The sequence below is a fragment of the Larus michahellis genome, chromosome 1 (genome assembly GCF_964199755.1).
Source record: "Larus michahellis chromosome 1, bLarMic1.1, whole genome shotgun sequence".
Lineage (NCBI taxonomy): Eukaryota > Metazoa > Chordata > Aves > Charadriiformes > Laridae > Larus > Larus michahellis.
This window is the reverse complement of record NC_133896.1, coordinates 14,227,895-14,247,366: the sequence shown is the minus strand read 5'-3', so window position 1 is coordinate 14,247,366 and position 19,472 is coordinate 14,227,895. Positions and strand designations below refer to the sequence as shown.

The window sequence follows — 19,472 nt, the reverse complement described above, 5'->3', positions numbered from 1 at the left end:
CTGTCAAACTGACACGGCAACCTAAAATGCTTCCTAGAAAGACTTAAACTCTGCCTACTGCAAAAACCAAACAAGGCAAATATGAGCATGCATAGCTGGATCTTGGGAACCAACCATGTCTTGGCTACTCATGGTTTCAGGCGGCTCAGGTACAGAAGAGGCAGAGGCCGAGTTATTCACTCAAGACTGAGCAGGAACACTGGTAAATCAGCAAGTAGAACCCAGCTTCTGGGTTTGAATCCTAATCAGTATAACAACTGCCATGCCTTTTTTTCTAGAACTGTATTTAAGGTTAGTCTTCAGTTTGATTTTTCGTATACAATAAAATAACAGGAAGCCGATAACAAAAATCTTAGAAAAGTTTTCTGGGAATATTTCAGGAAACTGGTAAATACAAAGAACTGTCAGTACATTCAAGAAAAATGTGTCTTGGTCACAATCCTGCAGCAAGTTCCATGTCAACACATAAGCTGTCCTCATACATAAAGCAGGTCCTCCCCACCACATTATGTATATTTGTGTCTATCGATTTCTACTGCATAGTTTCAAATATTTCCCAAACTATTTCACAAGAATGTCCAGAAAAAATTGTCAGAAACAATTACTTGATGAAGGATGCTGTATAACTAATGCCATTCAGTAATTATTAACTGCAATAAGGAGAAATCTTTGTAGTCAGTCCTACAAACAATAGTATAATTAACAAAAGATGTAAACAGCATGTTTTTCTTTGTCAAAGTATCAAATATTTGAATGTACTAAAAAAAAAAGGGGGGGAGGGGATTCCCTTATTAGCCTATCACAGTGACAATTACACCGTGCTTCTTTACTGTTTGAACTGATTGTTCTTTGTGTCGTTCCCATTCCTCATCTTCTTTGTCCAGATCAAAAGTTTCTGGATAAATGGGAAGCTTGTCTTTAGGGCACTCCTCGTAATAACTTCGAACATATTTTCCAACAGACCATCCTTTGTATTCCTCAGGCGTTTTGCATTCTAGGCCATTGTAGTGAACATTGTAGTGGTGCTTCAACCAGTAGAAAAGATAATGAATGTTGTAATCACATCTCCAAGGATTCTCTCTCAGCCACAGTATTTTCAGAAAGTAAAGATCTTCCAGTACTCCATATTCAAAATTCTGCAAGCTGTTGTTTGATAGATCCAGCTCCTCTAAGTTATTGAGGCCTGAGAAAGCAGCTAGTCAATAAGAAAAATAGTTATTGGTACCTTATAAAGGTAAGTTAGGAAAAAACATGCATAACTGCAACGGGAAGAACATTTTCATAATTATATATTTTTTTTCTAAAGGCTACAAAAAGGACTTTTCAAACACTGAACTTTAAAATATGGCTTGTGCCTTGAGAAGTGACATATTGGTATAAATATGCTGACATTAGGGGAGTTGTACTGGTGGTGAAGTTATAAAACACTTAATGAGTGCGCAGGAGTGTAGAATAGGGTCAGTGAGGGTGAATGAATGCCTGGTTTGCTCAAAGAAGTCTACTGTTATTGCTGTGATACAGAAGTAGAAATACAGAAATGGATTATGTATTGGACAATGTGCAGGGCTAGTAGTTTTTGTATGTATGTATGTTTGTATTCGTGTGTGTACAAACTTTAAATTAATATTTTAAGATATGGAAGATAATAAACATGGAGCTTCATCATAATGCTTCTGAATCACATTCAGAGAGCAGTTCATACTTTTTGCAAGTATACTGTTTCATTTCATGGCAGAAGTCTTAATTTAACATTTTAAACCTCAGAAGTACCATTTTACTGATATTACCACCATCTACTGCTGTTTAACTTCCAAAATGCCACTAGAGAAGGCTCTTTTTGCTTCTTACTTTGTATCTCTCTCTCCTTGTGTCTGCTTTCATAATTAAAAACTCAATACACATAGGCAATAAGCAAATTGCCAAGAAGGCCACTTGATTTCTGATAACATATAACTTAAGAGCAATTATTGGTAGTGATTTTTAACCCAAAAGAGTTTGTCTATTACTTCATTGTCCAACATTATTTAAAAGTAGCCTCATTATATGACAAGTTTTCTTAGATTTGGCAAAGATATTTAAAAAATCATTCAACTATTTAGCATTTTGGGAAATGATTAGCCTTCAGTCTGCAGAATTAAATTTTTGCACTTGGTTGGCTTAGTATTAAGAAAGGGCAGCTGAAATCAGACTCTCTTCATTGACTTCCATGATGAATACATTTCAGTGCAAACCTTTACTCTATGAATTGGTGGTACAAAAGGTAAAATATGCACCAACATCTATATTTTTAAATCCTTTTTTCCTCCACATTGATATGTGATAAAGAAATAATCAAAGTTGATAATTATTAAAACACAGATCACTTTTTAATGAGTATTTAAAATTGTTCTTACCAGGATCAATGTAAGTTATTCCGTTACTGTTTAGGTTTAATATCTTCAGTTCACTGACATCTTCAAACTCTTTGGCTCGTAGTTGTCTGATTTTGTTGTTGGACAAATCAAGTTTAACTATATCAGGAGGTATGTTACCTGGAACTTTCTTTAAATCTTAAAAAATGAAAAAGACATAACTTGTGTCAGCTTTAAATTCTTCTCACTGCTTGGGTATCACAGTTGCATACCACATAGAGTTTTGTCAGTCTGCCATTGTTTCTTGTTTTATATTCCTTTTACCCCCACTTCTAGTGTCAACATGTTTTTTCAACTTCTGAATTTCATTGCTTTGTTCACTTGTATCTTTACATTCCATGTGAAAACTGCTGTCTTCGTTAGCGCTTAAAGTAAAGCTTCTTTCTTTGTTTTATATTTTATTTTAATGGAACTGTACTATTCATCTGCATAAGGATAGGATAGGTAGTGAAGACTAATAAAAAGTATGTGTGAAGGGCTTGATCATTTAAAGAAAAGAAACCAGAATAACTATATAAAAAAAAATGTTCATTGGTATGTGAACATCTTCCGTAATCGAACTGTAGGGTGCTGTCTTACATCATTTGGTTTGCGTTGCCAAAAAGTAAAATTTTCTATATTTTATCAACAATAAAATGCTAGTTGCTATAGTATTTGTAGCAATACATATAATTATAGTTGTGTAATTACAGTTATGTTGTGTTTTAGTAACATTTAAGACTTAATATTTGTTTCGATACTTACAATTATTATATGTCTAGGCGGCACGGTGACATTCTGTCTATCTACTTCTCTATCCTACCTGTCTCATTGGCATTACCAAAGCAGGCAGGCACCTCTCAGACAGCTGTGCACATGTCCTTACAGTCTTCCTTGCAAAAGAGTTACAGAAAGAATAGCTTCCAGTCCAGTAGTAAGGGCACATTCTTGAGAAGTGCAAACTGTGGTTTGAATCCTCTCAGGGTAATGTTAATAAACCTAATCTCCAGGATTATGTTTACTCAATGAGGGTTCTCATCCTGGGCTTCTATTATGAGAAAATCTCTTATTTGACCATCTTTGAATGAAAGCAAGTAGTTTCTGGATCCGTGCTGAAATTTGTGTTGTCAGTGAACTTCTGAAGTTCTGAAGATGTCTAATGCATCAGGTATTTTTGAGACTAAAGCAACATATCAGAGACTTCCTGCCTTATATCTCATTTTGAGCAGAGCTTTGGTATTATAAATACATAAATATTTTAAGTACTCCAGTCTGCTCTGGTTGGAGTGCTTCCTGCTTGTGCAGATGTCAAAGTTTCAGGGCCTATTTATCACCTAATGAATGCAAATAATACTTGAATTTAGAGACTTGGAGAGTTTGGCAGTACTAGAAAGCAGTTTTTTTCAACTGCTCTCGCAAATACAAATTCCTTTGCAGAAAAGCAAACAGAAGTTACTTTTGCACCCAGCTTTTGTTGCTCTTTTTGGTAAAAAAGCATCAAGGCCATAGGATACTTTCATTCTGAAGGTCTGAAAGATCTGGGGTATCACTGGTCTGAAGAGATATAAATAAGAAGTTCTTCAAAAAAGAGAACATACACATGGTTATATGTATTTTTAAGAGGTTTCTTTCATGAGCTTTCTGACATTAACTGAAAGCTGCTGACCTGTTGTTGTATCTCCTTAAAGATATATTGTACTGGTGTGCTGCTTGTCACTCCATCCTCTCCATTGTAAAGGAATAACGGATTGCAGCTTTTCACGCCATCTTACTGGTTCAGCAACTGATGGACCTTTTTTCCTGCTCTGAAATCTTGTCCATGTGGATTTAGAGAAATTTTCGGGTTTTCCCAGGATTTTGGGTGCATTATACTTCTATTTCTGATGAAAATTCCAATGAAATTGTGCATCTGCTGCATAGTAATCATATGCAAAGGCAGTAAGTACAATGCTTTCATCAACGATTGCCATATGTTCAGAAATCTCAAAGGTCCATGGGATATCAGCATCCAGCTGACAAGCATATGCATAGTAGATCTGATACTTCCTAAAATATATTGAACGTGCTCATGTGTCCATGCTAGACATTCAGGAAGTCCTGGGGTGATATACTTAGTTTTTGATGTGAAGGAGGGAGTCCCTGGACCCTCAAGTACACTCATGTAGAGGTTGAAGTAACTTCATTCCTTGATTATTAGTACTAAAGACAATATAAACCATTTTTTTTAAATAATGTAAAAGCCTGTGAAACTACCATGAAAAGCAGACCACACTGAGTGTTTCTATGAACTTAGAGAAAAAAAAGTAACATTTTTCTTGCCAAAAGTTTTTGATTATATTCATGTATTCAGCTCATGTATTCAGCTCATCTCTTTGATACCACTAAATGAGGAGAGCTGGAAAGGCAGTCTTTTCTTATATTAAGACGATAATATATATATTTATTCCACTTTCCTGGAGACATAAGGTAATAATGATATAATTAAGATCCTATGAAGGATGATTAAGATTGTAATCTGTAATCTAATAATTAAAATCCTATCTACAAGGAAAGGTATGGTAGGTCAATATTAAGAAATTAATAAATATTAGCCAGTAAAAAAGCATAAATTATTAATAAAAAAGGTGTAGTAGCTGCATGGTAAAACAAGGAGAAAAGTGAGCCATAGGAGGAAGAAAAAAATTTTAGCAGTGTGGAAAAAAAGGAAAAATGTAGACCATTTTTTATGACAAACATAGTAGATAGATAAACCATGTAATCAAATACCGAAATTGTTAATTCTTTATATTTAGGTATTGTCTCCTTATACTGACTTCTGAGCTTGTCTCTGGCATTAAGGTCCAAGAATAAGGGCACACAGAGTTGTTACATAAATTTAAGTCACTGTTAAAGCAAATAGAGGTTTAGCAAACACATTGCAAGATGCAAGAGGGTAAAATATACTGCAGGGATCTAACATTGCAAGCCATGCTTCACAAAAGTCAGGAAAAAAATCCTCCCAATTTTGGCTACTTCTAGTAATTTATTTTTTTTTTTCAGATTAGTAATGTTAAAGAATGACTCTCTTCTGAATCATTTTGTTGTTTGCTTTGTTTTATCGTGGGATAAAATATGGGAAATATAAAGCATGAATAAATGTGCACTTTTGTGTTGATATATGTCCCAGCTGGTTTACCCTTAAGGCCTAACTGTGGCTTTTAGGAGCCTGCGAAGGATTTAGGAATGGAATGGATCCAAGTGTCTGAAAAACTTTTCTTGAAGGCCCTTCAACTTTGAAATTTGTGTTGGGTGCTGTGAGGCAGAACACAGAGGAGGTATTTCTTTATGAACAAAATGCAATTTTTTCCCTTAGTAGAAGAAATTTTGCACAGAAAATGCGCGGATGCAGTGGGTCCCCTTTGCATTCAGGATCCTTTGGGCATTGTAAGCACAGCTGGCTGCTCCGGTCCTGCTTCCCAGCTCGCTTGTGTCAAAGTTGTTTCTATCTTTGTGTTTGTACACTGGAAAGAAGAAAAGACACTCTGTGCTTTTCTCTATCAGTACAACAATTTCAGCACAGCTGTAATTTGACTGATTAGTATGTTTATAGTTGTAAAATTGGACTAGTGAGGTGCTGGTCCTTCAGTAACTTAAGTATGTGCTTAATTTTATTCCTCTTGATTTTTGTTAGGTATCTTATTCTAGAGCACTAAAGAATATCTGTGGAATTGGGGCTGCAGAGTAGAGGTAAAATGCAGAAAGGATTCCTACTTGTTACTTGTAGTTAACGGGAGAAAATCAATTAACAGTATTAGTTAAAGTAAGTAAAGCAAGTACTTATACTATATTAATTTGCTGTAAGTAATATGTGAATAAATGTAGTAAGGGAACAAGAATATTAAAATCATTAATTCAGTTATAAGGACAGATACAAACCTTTTCTTTTGCAGTTCAGAGTTGGTACAGGAAACACATACATGTGGCACAAAGAGGAATCAAATTCTGGTTTGACAGCTTCAGGCTTATCCCGTTTTATGTTTTGGGGGTCCTGCCTGTCCTCTTCACTGCATAGCTGTTCAGCTTTTATCTGCTTTATCTTTTGATTTTTCAGTTCTATTGGGTGCGCACACTTGGCATAATTTCCCAAATTCCTGTTTGTTGGAACCTGAAGCATTGTAATAAGAGTTTCTAGTTCACAGTTGCAATGCCAAGGATTATCATAAAGACGTAGGTAGTTTAGACTGGGTGTATAAATAAAAATCTCTTCGGATAAACTCTTAATTTGGTTATGCTGAAGTAAGAGCGTGGTAAGTTTATTCAAACCAAAAAAAGCCTCACTCTCAATTTTTGATATATCATTCTGTTGTAAATCCAGACTTTTCAGTACTTTATACTTGGAAAACATATTATTCTTCAATTTACGAATCCTGTTTCTTGCTAGCAGCATGTGCTTTAAATCCTCAGGCCAATCAGGTGACACAAAAATCAATTTTCTTTCCTGACAATCTAGGTATTTCTCATGAAGATAAGTGTATATATCACATGGTAGGCCTTGGGCATTGCGCTTAACAGTGCTAGATGCTTTCCTTAAGATATTTTCCCTTTCATTGTTTCTCAAACTCCTATTCCTTGTCTTCCTACAGTCAGATGCTTTACAAAGAAGAAGTAGTAGTATAACAGTAACTACTTGCATCCTGACATTCAGCTGGCCCCACTTATTTTCTGTGACAGCTGTAACAGTTGAAGTTTTTGGACAGTCTTAGTCAGTGTTGTACAGATCTGAGGAGGCACAGCTGGGGTATGTGGGATCCCTGTGTTGGAAGAAAAGTAAAACATTAGAACAGATGAAACAGGCATTTTCATGGAGGTTTGTACACAATATGCAGCATTCAGTCAAGTACTTGATCATCACACTACGTGGAGCTTCACAAATACTTTGAAGATTTAATGTCCTACCTCTTTTTCTGTTGCTTTTACTGCCTCTGGTCTACTGTTGTTCATTTTGATTAAACATGGGAAACTATATGGACCAGTTTCTAACTGATCTTTGTTAGTCGGTTCTATTGTATTTAGGAAAATGGCATCATGCTGAATCTTCTTTGTATTTAAGTTCATCTTGGAAGGTCAGCTTGAAAGAGGAGCTTGAAGCTGTTATTTTCCACCTTTCTGTGTGTTGACCCACTAGAACACATACAGAGCCAGACCGGGGAAAGTCATCCAGTGCCTATCAAACCCCCAGAGGGCCCTCAAGTGTAGACTTGATTCTAGGTTGAGCCCCAATTTATCGTAACTAGCCCTGCTACTGCCAAGTGTCTCTTATGACCTTTGTCAGGTGGACAAAGTTGGCTGGGCTACTCTGAGAAGGACTCAAAAATAATCTTTTGCAATAGCCTATGATGCTATATGTCATCTGGGCATGGGCAGAGTGCAAAGGGAACCTGTAGGTCCTGGCTGTGGCCTGCTTCATACCGCTTCCAGGTCTGGCCACCTGAGCAAGGAGAGTACAGAGGGGTGAGCTAGGAACTTTTGCCTTTCAAAAAAAGCCAAATACAGTCATCATAGAATCATAGAATGGTTAGAGTTGGAAGACACGTTGAAGATCATCTAGTTCTAACCCCCCTGCCGTGGGCAGGGACACCTTCCACTAGACCAGGTTGCTCAAAGCCTCATCCAACCTGATGTTGAACACTATTAGGATTTATTATTAGGGGAAGACAAGCACTGCTCCCTGCAACCCTGTCCAAAATTGCCTCAGTATTTTTAGTAATTTTTTGGCTTATGTTCCCTCCTGAACTTCCTATAGTACTCCTGTGCACTGCCCTTTTCCTTCATTTTTAGTGAAGTTTGGCCACAAGGTTGTGTTTCCTTAGAAACATTTTAACCCCTCAGGTTTTTACATTTGCTTACTTCTTTCCATCTCACAAATTTCCTACTATAGCAAGTCAGTATAATTTCTTCTGAAACTTTTTTTTTTTAATTCTTCACTGTTTGGTTTAACTACTTACTTTTTCTCTATGACCGCAGACAACTTTGCATTATGCTCAGTCCTTTTTGACCTTAGCACCTGGGCAGTGACTGAATCCCAACCTTGAATGCAGATCACTGCACAGATTTTCTGTTTCTGAAACACCGTTGGTTTGGGCTCAAAAAACTTGTTCTTATCTGGAGGAAAGGTGGCGCAATAAATCATAGAATCATAGAATGGTTCGGGTTGGAAGGGACCTTGAAGGTCATCTAGTTCCAACCCCCTGCCATGGGCAGGGACACCTCCCACTAGACCAGGCTGCCCAAAGCCCCATCCAGCCTGGCCTTGAACACTTCCAGGGATGAGGCAGCCACAACCTCCCTGGGCAACCTGTTCCAGTGCCTCACCACCCTGACAGCAAAGAATTTCTTCCTAATATCTAATCTAAATCTACCCTCTTTCTGTTTGAAACTGTTACTCCCTGATAAAGAGTCCCTCCCCATCTTTCCTGTAGGCCCCCTTCAGATATCGGGAGGCTGCTATAAGGTCTCCCTGGAGCCTTCTCTTCTCCAGGCTGAACAGCTCCAGCTCTCTCAGCCTGTCAGCTAATATCAGGTAAAATTATTTTGAAAGCAAAGAACTTTTTCATTTAAAAATATATTGGTAGATGAGTTTAAACCACATCTCGACTGTAGGGCATTCTCAGTATTTGCACAGTTCTTACTCATTAGACGGATGGAGCAGTCCTGTCTGTGCATGCTACTGCATCCCCTTAATCCATGTGGCCAGTTGTAATATTACCTTTGTAAAGCCATTGATTGGTTTCTCCATTTTGTTCCTGTAGTTGCCAGTTGTCTGTCTGCATTCAGATTCTGTTTGTTCACAGTGTGAATGAGTGTTTACATTGATGACTTCATCCCTTACATGAAAAAATTAAACTTTATTTGTTACTTTTTGGCAGCTATATTCTAGTCACTGTAAATTGATCATGTGTTTTCATAACTCGAATCATAAGTGGGATCTTCTATGTTGTTTTGAACTGTTCGTTCTTCTGGTAATGTGATAGCTCATTCTACCCAGGACACCTTGGAAACAGAAAAAAAGAAGAACTTGGGGGTGGAAAAGTAATAAATAATTATGGTAATATTCTTTCCTCTTCCTTTCCTCCTCATCGGTCTGAACTGGCATTTATTTCTAGTATTACATTCTGTCCGCTAACTAAATTATAGTCAGCTATAATACCAAAATGAGCAGCTGGTTTCAGTAGCGTAGAATCAGAATCATCGAACCATAGAATGGTTTGGGTTAGAAGGGACCTTAAAGATCATCTTGTTCCAACCCCCCTGCCATGGGCAGGGACACCTCCCACTAGACCAGGTTGCTCAAAGCCCCATCCAGCCTGGCCTTGAACACTTCCAGGGATGGGGCATCCACAATTTCTCTGGGCAGCCTGTTCCAGTGCCTCACCACCCTCATAGTGAAAAATTTCTTCCTGATATCTAGTCTAATTCTACCCTCTTTCAATTTGAAGCCATTACCTCTCATCCTATCACTACATCCCTTGCAAAAAGTCCCTCTGCAGCTTTCTTGTAGGCCCCCTTCAGATACTGGAAGTTTGCTATAAGGTCTCCCCGGAGCCTTCTCTTCTCCAGGCTGAACAACCCCAACTCTCTCAGCCTGTCCTCACAGGTGCTCCAGCCCTCTCATCATCTTTGTGTCCCTCCTCTGGACCTGCTCCAACAGCTTCATGTCCTTCTTGTGCTGAGGACTCCAAAGCTGGTCACAGTACTTCAGGTAGGGTCTCACGAGAGTGGAGTAGAGGGGTAGAATCACCTCCCTTGACCTGCTGGCCACGCTTCTTTTGATGCAGCCCAGGATGCGGTTGGCCTTCTGGGCTGCTGGTATGCATTGCTAGCTCATGTTGAGCTTCTCATCCACCAACACCCCCAAGTCCTTCTTCTCAGGGCAGCTCTCAAGCCATTCTCCGCCCAATCTGTATTTGTGCCTGGGATTGCTGTGACCCAGGTGCAGGACCTTGCACTTGGCCTGGTTGAACTTCATGAGGTTTACACAGGCCCACCTCTCAAGCCTGTCCAGGTCCCTCTGGATGGCATCCCTCCCCTCTAGTGTGTCGACTGCGCCATGCAGCTTGGTGTCGTCAGCAAACTTGCTGAGGGTGCACTTGATCTCACTGTCCGTGTCACTGACAAAGATGTTAAATAGCACCCGTCTCAGTACCAACCCCTGAGGAATACCACTCATCACTGGTTTCCACTTGGACATCGAGCCATTGACCTCAACTCTTCGAGTGTGACCACCCGGTCAGTTCCTTTTCCACTGAGTGGTCCATCCATCAAATCTGTGTCTCTCCAATTGAGAGACCAGGATGTCATGTGGGACAGTGTCAAACACTTTGTACAGGTTCAGGTAGAGGATGTCTGTTGCTCTCCCCTTGTCCACCAATGCTGTAACCCTGTCATAGGAGGTCACCAAATTTGGCAGGCATGACGTGCCCTTGGTGAAGCCATGTTGGCTGTCACCGATCACCTCCTTATTTTCCATGTGCCTTAGTGTAGTTTCCAGGAGGATCCTTCTCCATGATCTTGCTGGGCACAGAGGTGAGACTGACTGGCCTTTAGTTCCCTGCGTCTTCCTTTTTTCCCTTTTTGAAAATGGCAGTTACATTTCCCCTTTTCCAGTTAGTGGCCCCCATATAGACCCTTGAGGGGTGCCAGTTGCCCCAAGCCACCAATGGGACTTAACACCATTGGTGACAACCCTTTGGCCTGGCAGTCCAGACAAATTTTCACTCACCTTGAAGTCCACTTAGCCAGCCTTTATTTTACCAATTCGGCTATAAAGGATATTGTGGCCTGTGTTGAAGGCCTTGCTGAAGTCAAGATACACAAATGCTGCTTTTTTCCCCTTATCCATAGATCCAGTAATTTCATCACAGAAAACTATCACCTTAGTGAGGAATGCTTTGCCCTTGGTAAATCCACGCTGACTGTTCGCTATCACTTTTTCATCATTTATGTGCTTGGACAGGGCTTCAAGGAGGATTTGCTACATAACCTTCCTAGGGACTCAGGTGAGGCTGGCTGGCCTGTAGTTTCCTCGATCCTTCTTCTTCCATTTCCTGAAGATGGATGTGACATTTCCTGTGTTCCAGTCATCAGGAACCTCCTCTGATTGCCATGACCTTTCAAAAATGAGTGAGGCCTCTTAGTGACAGGAGACAGCTTTCTTAGTACTCATGGATGCATCCTGTCTTGTCCCATTTCCTCAAGTGCTCCCTGTCATTATCCTCTTCTACCATGGGTATTGCTTCACTCCCACGGACTCTGCTAATAGGCTCCTGAGAGGCACCTGGGAGGCCTTAAGACAAGCCTTAGCAGTAAAAATGGAGGCAAAAATGTCATTGAGTACCTTGTTCTTGAAAATCAATCACTTCTGGGCCCCTTTGACCTCTATGGCTGTCTATTATGAGATCCTGTCAAGCAGATCCCTAAGCAAGCCAAAACCTGCCCTCAAGTTCAGGCTTTTTCTTCTACAGTTTGTGCAATTTTTTTCTCTCAGGATTTTAAACTCCTCATTTTCATGGTTGCGGTAACCAAAGCCGCTCTAGTTCTTCACATCCTTGACCATTTTTTCCTTGTTTGTTTGTGAAACAAGTCCAGAAGAATGTGTTCCCTAGACCGCTTGTCAGTCACCTGGATCAAGAAATTGCCTTCAAAACACTTTAGAAGTCTCCTGAATTGTTTGCACCCATCCATGTTGTTCTTCCAGCAGATACCAGAGTGGTTCAAGTCTTTCATGAATAACCAGGATGAGCAATTTTAAGGCTTTCTTCAGCTGACAAGGAAGGTTTCATCTACCTTCTTTTTTTGATCAAGCAGTCTGTAGCAGATACCTACCACAATGTCATCTTCATAGCTCTAGCCTCTAATCCTTACAAGTAAGTTCTTGACTGACTTGTCAAGCATTCCAGTGCAAAGCATTTAGGCATAATTTTGCACAGAGTGCGGCCTGTCCTCACCTTCCTGGGCTGTAATTCCTAAATATTCTGTAACCATTCAGTGCAGCCCTCCAGTTGTATGTACTACCCCTTTGCACCTCTGGTATCCCAGTGAAATCATAGCTCTGCACCTGTGCATGGACTTTGATCCCTACTCATTGATTCCCATCCTACAAGTGTTTGTGTTCAGACACGTGAGATGGATCCCTGGTTGTGTTGTTTTCACAGGGGAGGTTTCAGAGAGTTTTCCCCATCATGCTGTCCCCGCAATGCTTTCTCACCACTCCCTATGCCTTCAGTTCTCCTCAGGTTGTGGTTATGTATATTGTGTGAGCCAAGACCTTGTGTGACAACTGCAACAAAACAACTGCCGTTCCTGGTTTAGATGTGTCCCTCCATGAGGCTTGAAGTCCACCTAGTAGGTAGAATGGCTGCATTAAAAGCTGCCATGAAGGAAAAGAGGCACGCTCGTCCACGATAGCAGCCATCACAAAGATGTGTATAGATTTGAGGATGGCTGTACATTGTTTCTCTATTCCTATAAGGAAAACTAATGCCTTCCTTTCGAGCAGCCCCACAAAGTCCAGAAACATGTTTTTCTTTGGCATTTGCATAACACAGTTTGACTTTTGTTTTTCTTAGTCTATAATGCCATATCCTCATAAAACTAACATTTGTTTTGGCAAAGTTTTCCATTTAGCGTCTCCAATCTTAGCACTCATCTCTTCATCGGTATTATTTTTGTCGTAACCTGTGTTTTCTCCATATTGGCTGATATTTTGTCTTTTTACATTTCCATATATTTATGTTGAAGTTCAGAACAGCTGTTCTATAGCTAATCTCAGCATATGTTATTCTGGTTACCTGAGTATGCTGTTGCATTTCTCATTTCTTCATTTCTTTTGATTTCTTTCTTTTCATTTCATTTCTTTTGATGCGTAAATATCACGGACCCAAGAAAGAATTTTCCAGAGTAGGTGAAGCTTTCAATGCAATGAAATGTTTAAAACAAAAAGAAAAACTCTCCACTGACAAAATACATTTTGCAGTTAACTTGTACCTCGCTAATAAGAAATTTCCCCAGTCACACAAGATGCTTCTGATTTAAAACCATAAGATACCACTGTTTTTATTGATAGTTTTTGGACAAAAAGCAAAGCTCATTTCTTCTGAGATCATGGGGGTGTACAAAAAGTTGCTGTCCTGTGAAGATTTTGATACCAGACAGATTTCATAAATATTTTACAAATCATCTCAAAAGCATTAGCTCACCACAGGTCCTGTGTAATAAGGTAATTAATACAAAGCTCTTAGAGGTGGCAGTGTTGCATCTCATAATCCGGCATGTGAATTTTGCTGTTGTATATCAGATGTCCGTTATTGGAACAACGAACAGGTGAAGTGTAGGCTGAGTGTGCTCAAAACTGTGTGGTCATTTTTGCTTCTCTCCTGCTGTTCCATACATGCATTTTGACCTCCGTATTACACAACACAGAAAATCAGCTACAATTTCCCTCTCAAAGGTTCTGTTGCATATGGTATACGTGAACACTGCCTATCTGGAATAAATGTCAGAAGGTTAATTAGTTGATATTAATTGAAAAACCAGTATGACAGAATTCCTGCATAATTTGGCTGTAACAGAAAACAAGAGGTTTTAGTATTCTGTGTGCTCAAGCTTAAGTTTTAAGAAAGCTGTCCCTTTAAAAATGGCAGAAGAAGGCATGTGCTAAAATTCATGGGTCATAAAAATGGGTCATATGACCTGTAAAGAAAATCAGTGTCTCTTCAAAAGTATTGGAAGGTTTTGATCAGAGTCTTCAAAATGCAATAAGAAAGGCTTCCCTGTGTCTTAAGTTGTGCAGCCTTGTAGCAACATATACTTTTAAAAGACTCAGAACTACCAGGGTATAAAAACCAATCTCTTAATTTGTTATCTATTTTGTCAGATAAGTTTGGGAGTGTACTCTCTCTGAGTTTGATTTTCCCCACTCATTTCTGTGGAACATGTCACTAAAATGCAAAAAGGCTTATGCTTCTACAAAGAAGGATACTTTAATTTCTGTATTTAATATCAATTAAATGTTTTAATTTAAAAAAAAAAAAACACACCACAAACACCTGCATTGGTATTCTAATATCTCTTTCTGATACACCTTGTGTATCTTGGTATTTGTTGCTTCTTTTTTCATGAAATGTAATCTTATCTTTAGTTTCTTAATATTTTTCTATGGTCCTTTTTTGTACAATAACATTATTTTCCAGCTTCCTATCACTTTTTTTGGTGTTCAGCTCAAGTTAGCATGTTTCCCCACTCTATATTGAAAGTATTAAGTCAGTTCCAAAAATGTATGGCTCTCCTTAAGCAGTCAGCTCCTCAGTGGGTGTTCCCATCTTTCTCCAAAATGCCCACTTTGCTGACTTGCAGAACTGCACGACTGCAGCCCTACAACTAAATGTCTACCACAGCAGTACGTCCTAATTCTAGGTTTTGATTTTCTGTGTGCTTTCATTTGTGGTGCTTGTGGCAATTGTTATTTATTCCAGTTAGAAATGCAGTTCAGTAAAATGAATACTTTTCATTATGTTATAAACCAAAACTGCAGATGGAAACTTGAGTATATTCGGAGTATAGATTCTTGCTTTTACAGAGGGCTGTTAACATTTTCCACTTATACAGTTTGATTTCTTTTAACTAATGTTTAGTATAAAGAAATGTTTTCCAAAAGAATTGATCAAAACCTAACATTGGATTATTCACTTTTGGATAACTCCCTTTTGTATCTCTTTCAATTTTTCAGATTCTTTTAATAATACTCTTGTAAATAATTATGTGACTTGAGAAGCTCTAACTGTACATTTATGCTTTTAACGTCCTTTGATAGAGTTCTGGTTTTCATTTCCAGCAGGCACTGCTTGTAAAATCAATGGCAAAGACAGTCCAGCAAACTTATACTGAAAAGTCTATTTGCTTTCAAAGTATGCACACAAAAATCCCAGTTAATTAAAAAAGCATGCTCTTGCAGTCATTTGAGATAACTTTACAACTATAGTGTTTTCTTACGGTGAAATATACTGTGTGATAGTGCTATTCCCCAGTAATTTGCAATACAAGGAGCAAAGGAAAAACTACAGCAGAAGAAAGGGACTTTCAAACTTTAGCAAGGAGATAATTCTACTTGATATCGAACATCTTTTCTTTACAGTAATTTTCAGAATACTTTTAACTATGGTATTTTATGTTCTTTTGATTCTGTAACATACCCTTGTAATAATTTCCTCTCTGGTTTGGTTTTCTTTTTGTTTTTTTTTTTTTTTTGCAAAGCAGCTTCCCCAATTTACAGTATCTGAGTTTAGCTCACTGCAGAAAATTCAGAGACAAAGGTTTACTGTACCTGGGCTCTGGAAAAGGCTGTCACAAGCTCATCTATTTGGACCTTTCCAGTTGCATTCAGGTTTGTAGCTCACGTCTTTCTTTCATTCTGTGAAGAAAAGAATCCTTTATATGACTGGCTGCATCCTGCATTCATGGTATACTGAAGTCGAACAAGCACTGCAGCAGACTTCCAGGGTTTTGAATTACACGACTACAGCTGTTTAAATTTTACTAAGGAATAATAGCACTATAGGTTTGGATCACTTCCAACAAACTGTCAGATCTATAAACAGCTAGTACTTACTGCATAATGAGAACAAGGCTTGCTTTTTGCAGCCATAAAGAGACTAATTCTATGTCATCTTAGTTAGGATTTTAAACCAGGAGTTTTGAAAATGCAGTTTTTACTAAGATATAAAAAAAAATAAAATCCACTCTGCACTGGAAAAATAAGAATTTGCATTTGACTTCCTGAGAAGGAAATTAATTAAAAAGTGAACTTTTGTTACTTCTTTATAATGGTTTAATATATAAATTGAAGTAGTATTTATGACTGCATTCTAAAAAAAGTTTATGTTTTGGATTATTTTAGCCTCCTACTAAACTTCTAAAGAAAACCAAGGTTTTAGAATCTATTTTAGAAACTTTCAAATATATACTGCATCTTGAAACATACTTCAAAAGCAATATGAAGTGCCAAACTGTAAGGCAAAAAAAGTCTCCAATGTTTTAATAAAGACTCCCACATATATTTCTTTATACACTAAGAAGATTCTCCAAATTACAAAATACGTGTGAGATGATAGAGAGATGGAGTCTGAGGCATATAACAATTTAACTTCCCATCTAACAAAAGCTTTTCAGAACCAAGGATGAAGGCAGGGCAACAGTCTTGTTCTGACTGCTCTTTACTGCGAGTGTCTGTTTCTTCTTCCTGAGAATCATGCTGAGACTATTGTGCGGTGAGAGTGTGAAATTTGAAATGAGGGCTGAGGTTAGAGGAAAGTTAAGAACTACCTACCTCTGAGTTACTTTTTCAAAATGCCAGTAATTGGTTATTTTTTCCAAAAGTGACATTCCTGCTTGTTCAGAAGTGCAATCATGAGCTGTAAGGATCTGCCTCTAGAATGCATGGTCGAATAGTAGTCAGAGCAAAGGGATCATCATCGAACTGGGAAAACCACAATCCTCCCCTTTCCAGAGAAAAGTGGGTTTGCTCGCCAGCGTATTTGAGAGCTCTGAGAGGGATTCCACAGCTTCCCCCATTTTGGGTTTCCCCACGATTCTGGAACAGTGCTTAATGATTATGACTGAGTACTTAAGTAAACAGTTAAAACCAAAAAGAGCATCAAATTACATCACTGTTGCAGAAAGCATTTTAATAAGATAGAATTCTTTTTTTTCCCCCCTCATCGGATGAACTCAAAGGGCATTTCTGTAAGGCTAATGTTTCAGAATTCATTAGAAAAATGTAGTGAATCTATAGTGTAACCATTTAAGTTATGCTAAAAATTGTTCTATAGAACAGAATATATATTCTGTGGAATATGTATTTTTCCTGGTTTTTCATGTTTCCTGTTTTTCCTTCATTTTAACATTACAATTCTTTTCATATGAGTTCTTATATTGTCATTGCTACTGTAGGATTTGAACGTCTATTTAGAAAGCGCATCTGTAAAATGCATGATGATGCTAATGATTTTGCAAGCGGCAACTTGAGGACCTGGCCATTTAAATAGCTTGTTAAAACATAGGCAGAGAACAGTATTAAGCACACATTTCCTAGTCCGTTTTCATAAAACAAGACAGACTTTCCTTTGGCTATTATATTAATACATGGTAATAATACTGGATGAATTGTAGGTATATATTTTTTTCATAAAATCTCAGTAATTAAGGTTGTGTCTTTATGACATAGGTGATAAATATTTTCATTAGTGAGTTTCAAGATATTTTCATAAAAATGCAGAGATTCTTTTATGTCCTGCTCAAAAGGTGTCCTCTTGCACTGTTGATATTCTCAGAGAATTACCTAGAAAGCATAAGATTTCTTTGTCCCGCTTCTGAAGCTGAATGGTATAGGTGGAAAATTTTCTGCTATTAGACACAAAACTGAAAAGATGGAAGGGTATAAAGCAATTGCATGTCATTTACCAACATATTAGATTGAGATTACACAACTAGAACAGTTTGGTGAGAGATATTTTCAGTTAAATTAGAAACATGGAGATTTGCAAAGAAATTGACTTTTTATTTTTGGTGCCAACATCTATGGCTGGTTTTCAGACTGTAACTATTCTGGCCCAAAATGCGATTGAGCAGTCTCAGTTGCTGTAGTTTACAACAGCTGTGTAAGAGATCACAAGCCACTGGGAAAAATAAATTTGATTCTTTCATTTCTTGACATCCCGCAGTGTTTGTGGGGATGTCAGAGAAGCTATTGGCAAATGTGTGGCCTTCACCAGTTTTCACCATTTGAGTTCCTCCTGCTTTGGCTTCATTGGGAGAACTCATTTTGGCGGCTACTATCAAACTCTGGCTTCTTCAGTTGTATCAAGCGGCAAAAAGGGGCCATCACTTGGGAAGAGAAATCTGAGCCATGTTCTTTATTTATTGAAGAAGGGGACTTATTGTTTACATTTCCTGAGTACAAATTAATGTAACAAAAGAACACTTTATTATAAGTTACACATGCACTATTCTATATTTTTAGAAACATGCTAATTCAGGAATATGTTAATGTAAGATTTATTTTTTTTTGGACAGTGGAAAATTAAAAGAAAAATAACATGTGGAGGCAAGTCACCAATATAACGTGCCAAACATCTGAAAGAATGTCACAATTCGTTTTATCACTCGTGACAAACACAGAATAAAAAAAAAAGATAGACAGCCTCTTGTGCACCACAAGAGTACTTCCACAGTCCTGAACGCTGATTTTCAGGTTTCTGCATTCACAGTGCATTGATGATACTAGAATCACAGAACAGTGTTTCTTCAAAATCCTTTCTGCACTGCAGACTGCCTTCTGCCTTGCAGGGTGGATTCCACAAATGCATGCATGCCAAATGTTTGGGGGGGGAAGAAGGAGTTTTAAAGCAGTACTGTATGTGTAGTGAATAAGCCAAAACCTCAATAAAAATTCTGTGTATTCCTATTATTTGGAAATAAGAAACTATTAAAAAGATGAAATGGATTTTGATATTCTTACAAGCATTTCATCATTTCACTACATTTAGTTTCTAAATCTTTAGGGGACAAATCTTTAGCCGTGGTTTGCTACATCTTTGCTTTGATGTACTTTTCATTTCAAATCACAGTTTCCTAGTATACAGTTAAAAAAACCAACCCAAACCAGTCGTTTAACCGTTAGACTGAAGACTCCTCACAGACAAGGAATTATATTTCATATATGATCATTGCATTGACTTCTGATCCTGTACATGCAAGAAAAATAATACATTTACTAAATGATCTTTTTAAGTCATGCAGAAAAAGTCAGTTTTGCAGAATTTTATAGGTTCTAAGACTCATAATAACCTTCAAAGCATCCTCCTTCACAGTTGTTTTGAAGAAGGAAGTTTAAGTGGGATTTTCCTGATCCGGGGCAAAGAACACAGTATTAAATTCCATATGTATCCTAACATCAATTCTTGGGTCAAGCTGCTCACTCTTGAGGCAATCTATTAAACATTGAAATTCCAAATGAGTTGAGAAAGCAACTGTTTTACTAACGTGCACAAA

At 38.1% G+C, this 19,472-nt stretch overlaps 2 protein-coding genes across 4 annotated transcripts in view; one reads left to right on the top strand and one right to left on the bottom strand.

Moving 5' to 3' along the window:
• Positions 1-269: 269 nt before the first annotated feature.
• On the bottom strand, positions 270-17,020 carry LRRC17 (leucine rich repeat containing 17). Of its 3 annotated transcripts, XM_074570775.1 has the most exons (5): positions 16,750-17,020; positions 15,748-15,834; positions 6,306-7,180; positions 2,394-2,549; positions 270-1,195 (listed from the first exon to the last, which is right to left on the bottom strand). In XM_074570775.1, the coding sequence occupies exons 3-5, from the start codon at positions 7,060-7,062 to the stop codon at positions 792-794; spliced, it is 1,317 nt and encodes a 438-aa protein (XP_074426876.1). In that variant the 5' UTR covers positions 7,063-7,180; positions 15,748-15,834; positions 16,750-17,020; the 3' UTR covers positions 270-791. The 3 variants fall into 3 exon arrangements, with proteins under 3 accessions (XP_074426876.1, XP_074425100.1, XP_074425995.1); XM_074568999.1 differs by lacking the exon at positions 16,750-17,020 and having other exon boundaries at positions 15,748-16,074; XM_074569894.1 differs by lacking the exons at positions 15,748-15,834; positions 16,750-17,020 and having other exon boundaries at positions 6,306-10,284.
• Positions 15,637-19,472, top strand: part of FBXL13 (F-box and leucine rich repeat protein 13) — a gene marked incomplete at its 5' end in the record, with an annotated part of 36,831 nt that continues 32,995 nt past the window's right edge. Inside the window, 1 exon segment of the mRNA XM_074569938.1 lies at positions 15,637-15,807. Within this exon segment, the coding sequence (XP_074426039.1) occupies positions 15,637-15,807 (171 nt within the window).

Excerpts from the sequence above, each read along its gene's own strand:
- LRRC17 (XM_074570775.1), bottom strand. The coding sequence starts at position 7,062 with ATGCAAGTAGTTACTGTTATACTACTACTTCTTCTTTGTAAAGCATCT. Across the intron at positions 2,550-6,305 it reads TCTGAACTGCAAAAGAAAAG|ATTTAAAGAAAGTTCCAGGT; the intron begins GTTTGTATCTGT and ends TCATTTTTTAAG. Across the intron at positions 1,196-2,393 it reads AATAACTTACATTGATCCTG|CTGCTTTCTCAGGCCTCAAT; the intron begins GTAAGAACAATT and ends CTTATTGACTAG.